Source organism: Harpia harpyja, chromosome 21 (assembly GCF_026419915.1).
Source record: "Harpia harpyja isolate bHarHar1 chromosome 21, bHarHar1 primary haplotype, whole genome shotgun sequence".
In the NCBI taxonomy this organism is placed as follows: Eukaryota; Metazoa; Chordata; class Aves; order Accipitriformes; family Accipitridae; genus Harpia; species Harpia harpyja.
Window position 1 is genome coordinate 18,241,193 of NC_068960.1, and position 8,879 is coordinate 18,250,071.

General features: G+C 63.2%; 1 protein-coding gene across 1 annotated transcript; it reads right to left on the reverse strand.

The window, feature by feature from the left end:
- Nucleotides 1-833: 833 nt before the first annotated feature.
- Nucleotides 834-7,525, reverse strand: FBXL16 (F-box and leucine rich repeat protein 16). Its single transcript, XM_052772873.1, is given in 7 exon segments — nt 834-2,327; nt 2,753-2,816; nt 3,176-3,260; nt 3,499-4,007; nt 4,862-4,930; nt 4,932-5,573; nt 7,393-7,525. Coding segments are annotated over 7 exon segments (1,644 nt in total). The 5' UTR covers nt 7,519-7,525; the 3' UTR covers nt 834-2,178.
- Between the last annotated feature and the right edge of the window lie 1,354 nt (nt 7,526-8,879).

Genomic DNA, 8,879 nt, shown 5'->3' on the forward strand with positions numbered 1-8,879 from the left:
TATGGGGTGAATTAGGGTGACAATGCCAGGGGGACGTGGGGTGCAGCGTGGGGGGGTGCGATGGGGAAAATAGGGGTGTCAGGGGGATGCGGGGTGCATTGGGGGTGAGGGTGCAGGGGGGAAATGGGGGTGTCGGGGGAATATGGGGCACATCGGGGGTGTAGGGGTGCACTGGGGAGATATAGGGGTGCACTGGGGGGATATGGGGGTGCGCTGGGGTGTGGGGGTGCGCTGGGGGTTATAGGGGTGCACTGGGGGGATATGGGGGTGCACTGGGGGGGTGGGGCTGCTTGGGGGGTTTGGAGGTGCCCTGGAGCGTGGGGCTACCCTGGGGTTTAGGGGTACAAGGGGGGGTGGCTATACAGGGAGATACAGGGCTACACTGGGGGATGGGTATACAGGGGGGTGGGGGTGTACGGGTAAGTGGGGGTGTACTGGGGGGTATGGGGTTGCCCTGGGGACTATGGGGGTGCACTGCCATGGGGGGGGTGCAGAGGGGAGTATGGGGACACCCCAGCCCTGGGCCTGTGGCTGTGCTGGGGCTGCCCGTGTGACATGGGACCGGGGGGGTGCACAGGGCTGATGGGACCCCCCCAACTGCTGCTGTCACCTGCAGGGGTGGGGGGGACCCTCCATGTGCTGCTGCCCCGCTTGTCCCCAGCCCCTGGCACCCCTGTCCTGGCCCTCATGTCCCATGGGCACCGGTGGGTTTGGGGGTCCAGGCAGCCCCCCACCCTGGCTGCTGCCATGCCAGGGTGCTCCGTGCCCTGGCAGTGCCACCCTGTCCCATGGCCCCAGTGGCTCCTGGTGCACCTCAAACCCCCTTCCAGGGCCACGAGGGTCCTTGCGCCATTTTGAGGCCAGAAAGGGGTGTTTTAGACAAAGGAGGGAGCAGAGGCAGCAGGTGGTGCAGCAGTTCCTTCCCGCCCGGTACAAAGGCAAAACAAACCGAAAGCGTGTCCATGTCTGTGTCCGTATCTGTGCCCACGCTCCTCTGGGGGCCGTGCAGGCAGCCAGGGTGGCAGTGGGCGATGCCCCGGGGATGGCCACCAAGCCCCATCCTACGCCGGGTCCCCGCGGGCACCCCAGCCCCATGCCCGGCTCGGCTCAGGCCAGGGGTCCCCCCGGCCCCCCGCTTGCTGCTGGCATCGGAGTGATGGCTTTCCAGCTGGAAAAGTGGTGGCAGTAGCAGCGTGTCCTAGGTACCACCTCCCGCCTTCGCTCTCTGCCGCCGGTGTCCCCGCAACAGCTCAGACCTGGCCCCGGTCCCCCAGGACACCTCATCCCAGCCGGACGGGTCGCTCCTCGACGTCAGCCTCCCGCAGGGACGCAGCAGCGCCCCACCGAGCCCACGTAAACTGGGGTGCAGCAGGGTCCCCAGGGCAAGGGGGGATGCTTGCTGGGAGAGTCCGGCACCTGGGGCACGATCCAGCCGGGGCGAAGGCTTATGGAGGGGCCAAGTGGGGGCTGTCACTTGTCACCGTCCCCCCTGGGTACCCCGGAGCCTGCCGTACCACGAGACTGAAGCAAGCGAGCATGCGAGGGTGGTGGGCGGGTGGGCGGAGAAAAAACATCCTATTCACTAGGAGAAAGCGCTGGGCACCCCAAGGGCAGGGCCAGGGGCTTGGGGGTACACGCAGCACGGGGGGGGGGTGGCTTGGTGACCTGCTCCGGGGGTGCGAGAGGACCCATCCAGCCTCTGCTGCCACCCACGAGTGCCAAAAATAAGCATCCTCCTCTCGCCCATCCCCAGGACCATCCTTTGGTCCCCAGGAGCACCCTTGGCAGTGGGGCCACATGCCGTCTTGGCACCAGGGTGGGGGCAGGATGTGGCCGGGGGGGGTCACACCACCGTCGCCTTCCCACTTTGGGTTTCCATGATGTCCGTTCGTCCATCTGGAAGGGATTGGCAGGACACCGGGAGGAGGACGGGCAATGGCAGTGGCGTGGGGGGAATTTACAGGGTACCGAGGGGTGCTCTGGCGAGGGATGATGCCGTCCCCCATCTACCCCCGGAGTCCTGTGTCCCTCGGGGGTGTTGATGCGGGGGGTGTCCAGGGTTGGTTGTAATCAACTGGTGTCTTTTGCATCCCCCAGCAGACAGAAAGAAATAGGGTGGGCGATGTCAGACCAGGCGGTGGCGGGGTGGGCGCTGGAGCGGGGCGGCCGGATCCGGTGCTACTCGATCACCATGCAGCACGGGAGGTGCTGGGAGAAGTACTTGAAGAGCTCTGGGGTGGCCCCGGGGCAGTTGGTGAGCTCCAGCTCCTCCAGCTCCTGCAGCTGCACCAGCCCCGATAGCCCCGTGGTGGTCAGCAAGGGGCAGCCTACAAGAGGACAGGGCACACCATCACCCCAAAATACCAGCACCCCAAAAAACCCCCAGTGCCCCCAAAACCAGCACCGCAAAAACACCAGCACCCCAAAACCCCAGCGCTCCTCCAAAAAGCACCCCAAAACAACAGCACCCCCAAAACCACCACCCCAAACATACTAGCACCCCAAAAAATCAGCATCCAAAAAACCAGCACCCCAAAAACCCCAGCACCACAAGAGCACGGCCATGGACCCCATCCCCGGAGAGCTGAGGTGGGTGCGGATTCCCTGGCGGTTTGAGGGGATGCAGGAGCCGTGCCATGCTGGGGAGGGGGGATGCTGGTTGTCCCCCAGGCTGTCCCCAGGACTGTCCCTGTCCCCACACCCTGTGGGGACCCAGCCACCCCATCCCGGTGGAGCAAGGTGGGGGTCTCACCGGCCAGCGAGAGGAGGCGCAGGCTGCCCATGCTCAGGAGATGCTTCAGGCCAAAATCCTGCACCTGGAAAAGAAAATGGAGTGGGAGCGGGGTGGGGGACAAGGGGGGGTTCCATGGGGGGCGGCCACCATGGCACCAGGGGCTCAGCATTGCTGGGGCAGGGTGCCAGGGCAGGGAGCTGTGTGCAGGGGTAGGGAGCTGGGTGCTAGGGCAGGGTGTTGGGGCAGGGTGCAGTGGCTGAGTCCTGCTGAGCTCACAAGAGGACCCCATCCCTTCCCTGCTTCCCAGCACCAAGTCGTGGGGGCTCCAGCCAGCCTGGGGTGCCCACCCTGAGCTTGAGGCCCATCCCCAGGGAGGTGCCAGCCACTCTGCCCTCCCTGCCGTGCCAGCCAGGATGGGCACGGCTGTGTTCCCCCACCTACCTGGCAGCACCAGCGCAGGTAGAGGCTCCGCAGAGATGACATGGTGGACAGGTAGCTGAGGCCAGTGTCGGTGATCCGCACGCACCTGCCGGGGACACAGGGTGTCAGGGCTGGCTGGGAGTGGGGCACCCACGGGTGTCCCCAGACTGTGGCCCCCATGTGGCACCCACTGCTTCCAGCATGGCTCAGCATGGCATGGCATGGTGCGGCATGGCTTGGCATGGCATGGCTCAACATGGCATGGCGTGGCATGGCATGGCATGATGCAGCATGGCTTGGCGCGGTTTGGCATGGCACAGCATGGCTCGGCACAGCCCCCGTACCTGTCGAGCACCAGCTCCTCCAGCTTGTGCAGGTCACAGGCGATGTACTCCAGGGCCATGTCGGTGATGCGAGGGCACCAGGAGAGGTCAAGGCTGCGCAGCTTCCGCAGGTTCTCAGCCACCAGCTCCACACCGTCATCCGTCACCTTGGAGCAGCCCGAGAGGCTGAGGACGCTCAGGTTGGGCAGGCTGTGGACCATGTTGACCACGCCGTGGTTGGTGATCTCCCAGCAGGAGTTGAGGCGGAGGGTGTGGGTGGTGTAGCCTTGCTTGGCGGTGAAGTAGGCAAGTGCCGTGTCCGTCACGTGGTAGGCTTGCAGGTTGAGCTCGGTGAGGTTGGGCAGGAGCTGCGAGATGGCAGCGATGGCGTCGTCGGCCACGTTGATGCAGTCGCTGACGCTCAGCGCCGTGATGCGGGCGTTGAGGCTGGACCACAGCCCGGCCTCCGTGAAGTCGTTGCAGCCCGACAGCTCCAGCCGCACCACGCCCTGCATCTGCTCCAGCATCACCTGCCGAGGGGCAGGGGGTTAGGGCATGGTGGGCACCACCACCCACCCTGCGCAGCCCCGTGCCCCGGCCTCAGTCCCCTCTGAGCCCCCTGGGACTCTTCCTGCTGCCCCCAGCCCTGCGTGGGTCCAGCCTTCTCCCTGCCCCCCATCCCGGTGTTGGAGCAGCGCCCTGCTCTAGGACATGCCAGCATCCACAGGGACAGGAAGGGACAGGCAGGGACCCCTGGTCGCAGCCCCGACTCTGTATCTGGTGCTCTTGGCAGGGGGCAGGATTAATGCCCACTCCCAGCCTGGGCACTGCTCGGGTAGGATGTGGCCACGGAGCAGCTGGTGCTGTGTTTGGCCATGGTGTGGGGCAGGGGACCTCGGTGGGGACCTTGCCTGGCACCGTGCAGGACCATGAGTTGCTCCATCTCCATCTGACCCGCAGCCCCCTGCCCAGGCAACCCCCCTTGCTGGGGAGCAGCCAGCCAACCAGGGATGTCCCTGTCCCCTGAGCCCTGCTCATCACACACCACTGCATCTACCACCCAGCAGCATGACCACCTCCCCTGGCTTTGCCTTCCCGGCAGCATCTGCAGGCAGCATCTGCAGGCAGCAGGGATGAAACCCCACCAAGAGCATCCTCACCCCCTGCCTGGGAGGGCGGCTCAGGCTGCAGCCTCTCCCACTGTCCAGACCACAGGCAGGGGCTCCTGATGCTGCCTGCACTCATGGGATGGCCATGCCGCTTGCCTGCTCCTTGCCTATGGCCGGTGAAAACTCTGCCCACGCGTGTGTCCCCATGGCCACTGGGAAGGACCTGCCATTGCCACATCATCAGCTACCCCAGTCGCCTCGCTGGGGTCACCTACCTCCAACCCTGCGTCCGTGATGGTCGACCTCTTAAGGCTCATGGACTTGACCCCCTTCTTGGAGAGGGGGGTAGTTGTCAATGAACTCACAAATGTCCAGGTCGGAGACGCCCACGAGGCAGAAGCCATCGAAGCCACGGACGGCAAAGCCCTGCAGGCTGACAAACTCCTTCTCGCCACCGGGCAGGATGTTGTAGAGCTCTTTGGTGTGCAGGACGGGCGTCAAGCCTACCCAGAACTTGGGTTGGTAGAGCACCCGCCGCCACGCCTTGCACACCTGCGCCAGCACGCACTTCTCGCATGCCGAAAAGTACCAGAACAAGCGGTTGAGGATCTTCTCGTCCACTGCCAGCTGCCTTTCTGAGGGCGAGCCGGGCAGCCGCTCTGGTGAGGGCTGCTCCGAGCCTTCGCTCGTGTTCAGTCCCACCAAGGAAGCGCCAGGAGGGGAGGAGACGCCGGCCAGAGCGGCCAAGGAGAGAGGGGAGGCCAGGCTGGGGATGGGCAGGTCGCTGCGATGGGCTAAGGCTGGGCTGAGGATGGCAGGCACGGAGGAAGGCTGGCACAGGCGGTTTTTGACGGCGGGGGTGCCTTTGGTGATGCTGGCGGAGCCAAGGCCGTTGGGTTGTGTGGGGATCTTCACCAGTCCATTGCGGGGCAAACATGGGGGCTTGGTGTCGCCGTTTCTCGGGTTCGACATCTTCCACAGGTCTCTCTGCAACATAGGGATTTTGGCTGAGGGGCTGCCGGTCCAACAGGGAGAGCAGGCAGGGAGAGTGGGCAGGGAAGGAGGGCAGGGTTGGAGGATATTGTGGCACCAGCAGGGAGGGAGATCCTGGGGGTCCCCGTGCAGGGAGCAGGATGGCATGGGGGAGCGGGCAGTGCAGGGCTGCTGGGCACAGCAGAAGAGGGGTCATGCCCGGGGCACAGAGTGGGGTCCTCCGAGGGGCTGTGTGGCCCTGGCATCTCCCGTGATGGGGAATGGATGGGGATTTGTCCGCAGACATTCACATCCTTCTCTCAGCCCAGGATCCAGCCACCAATGGGAGATGGAGCAGGATCATAGAATCATAGGCTGGTTTGGGTGGGAAGGGACCTTTAAGGCCATCTAGTCCAACTCCCTGCAATGAGCAGGGACATATTCAACTAGATCAGGTTGCTCAGAGCCCTGTCCAACCTGACCTTGAATGTTCCCAGGGATGGGGCATCGACCACCTCTCTGGGCAACCTGTGCCAGTGTTTCACCGCCCTCAGCGTAAAAAATTTCTTCCTTATATCTAGTCTGAATGTGCCCTCTTTCAGTTTAAAACCATTACCCCTTGTCCTGTCACTACAGGCCCTGCTAAAAAGTTTGTTCCCATCTCTCTAATAAGCCCCCTTGAAGTGTTGATAGGCTGCAGTAAGGTCTCCCTGGAGCCTTCTCTTCTCCAGGCTGAATAACCCCAACTCTCCTAGCCTGTCCTCATAGGAGAGGGGTTCCAGCCCCCTGATCATTTCTGTAGAGGGGACAAGAGGCAGCAGCGGCGGAGCAGAGCTGCCCGCACTTGCTGTGCCAGTGAGGTGCTCGGCAGCGAGCCTGTGCCGGCCGGGAGCCTCACCGAGCCTTGCTGAGCCTCACAGCAGCCGGGCAGCACCCCAGCAAACCAGGCCAATAAATATTTCAGCAGCAGCGAGGCTGGCTTTCCAACGGCCCCGCTGCACCCCGCCATCCATTATTCAACACGTTTCCCTCTATAAATACGGAGGTGAATAATTGATGGGGGCTCAGCCCCCCCCTTCTGCCCCAGCCGGTGCCTGGCACAGGGCCCTGCCAGTGCGCTGCCTGTCCTGCCCACACCCTGTTTGCTGATGCCGTGCCAAACCCTGCCAAAGAGCCGGGTCTGAGGCTGGAGGGTGCTGGGCTCCTGGCAGACCCTGGGGACACGGTGAGGAGCTGGGGCCCAGGGGAGTGGCTTCCAGCCCAGGGACCAGGGCACAGGGACATGGTCCCTGAGCCCCGAGGGATGGCTGGCATGTCCATCCGGCAGTGGTTGATGGGACCTGAGGACTCTCTCCATCACCAGCTCCCCCCAGACCCAAGATAAAAGTGAGGCAAATATTTTAGCTGCTTGATTTGGGATGGAGATGGCCAGGCCCTGACAGAGGGGCACCGAGGGAGCAGCATCCTGGCCGGTGATGCTCATGGCCCAGGTCTGCAGGCTCTGAGGATGCTCCATGCAGCCTGGGGGGGATGGCTGCTAAGTGGGGTGCAGCCTAGATCCCCTGCTGCCCCCAGCCCATCACTTTCACCCTCACAGCATTCCTGGGCCTCATCCAGCCCTCCTGGAGCAGCCGGGGAGGGGAGCAGCCACCCAAAAGGCACTATGGAAGAGCCCAGGAATGCAGGCAGCTGCCTGCGGCACAGCTGGCAAACCCCATGGGGTGCACGGCGTCTCCTGGGGACACCCTGCCTGGCACAGCAGGGCGGCAGGATGGGGCTGGTGGGAGCTGCTGAAGCCTCTCCCATGGTGCAAGTGGCAGCGGTGCGGAGATACCTGCAGCCAGCCAGGCCCGGTGGCAGCGGCAGCATGAGAGCCCAGCCTCAGGGGACGAGCCCAGCCCTGTACAGACAGTCTGGCGCCGTTCCCCGCTCGGATGCAGCTTCTGCTGCCTCTGTTCATGCTGCCCGACAGAGGAGCTGGGCCTCTGATGCTTGGACATGTGTTAAATTCACTTGAAAGCATGAGAAGAGGAGGGGAAAGAAGGAAGAAACTTAAAACCAGCAGCTTGGTGTTTGGCAGCAATTAGGGAAGCAAACAGAACATGCACCAGGGTGTCCAACAGCCATACAGCACAAATCCAAACAGATAATTACCAGGCGGCACGGAAAGGCTGTCACTCCAGCATGGACCCCACAGCCAGAGCCGTGCAGCATGCTGGTTGCCCCCAGGGAGAGGGCAGGTGGTAGCAGAGGGGCAGCCTGGGGCCTCAGTAGCCCAAGGGGACAGTCACAGGAGGAGACAGATGCTGACAAGTTGCCGGACTGAAATGCAGCCAGCGGGAGGTGTTGGCAATGGTTACAACCAGCTCAGACCTCGGCTGGTCCCCGAGGCCGGGCCTGGGGGGGCTGAGTGGATTCAGCAGCTTTCCCAGTTCTGCCTTGGAAAGCTGAGCCAGGTCCCCCCTGCCCCAGGCGCTGAGGCTGCCTGGCTGGCTCACAGAAATCCCGAACCGTGAATGAGCTGGGAAGTCACTTCAAATAGAAAGACAGCCAGAGATTCAGGCCTTCTGGGCACAGGCAGGCTCCAGGCAGCGGCAGCGGGAGGCTGGGCAGGCAGGCTGGCTGTACCTGGCTGCATCTCTCCAGGGAAATGGGCAGACAAGAATCTGGGGATTCCTACGACCCCAAAAGGAGCAGGACTGCTTGGGGGGAGGATGCCAGCCTGGAGAAGGTGGTATGGGGGCACAGACTGGAGAGGGGAGTGGGTCCAATAGCTGCTCTCTCCTCTGTCTCTGGCACCACGGGGCAGCGCTGGAATCTGCCCTGCACTGCTGCAGGAAAGCCGCTGCCTGCAGCCAAGCAGCCCCCCAGGTTCCTGCACTCCAGGGCTGAGGCTACATCGCACTGATGTACAAAATGCAAGTACCGCATCCTGCGGAGATCAGAGCTGCTGTGTGCTGGGATACCCAGCACACATCCTGCCCTGTCCCAGGCCCTCCCTCCAACCCACTGAGACAGCAGAGGGACAGAGAGATACAAAGCCATCAGCCTTGGAGGTGTCAGCACAGAGCCCCTTTGATGTTGCAGCAGCTCCATGAGCACTTCCATATGCTTTTTGGTCACCCCAAAGCAGCAGGAGAGCAGAGATTTGGCCTTTCCTCCTCTCCCCATCATCTCACTGTTTGCAGATTGCATGACTGGGCCAACCACAATATCATCAGGAGTTCAGCACTTGGTACAACCATCCTTACTCTGGGATCCCACAGGAAAGGCCCAGCTTCACAACCCCCCTATAGCACTCCCGCTCTGCTCTTGCAGGCC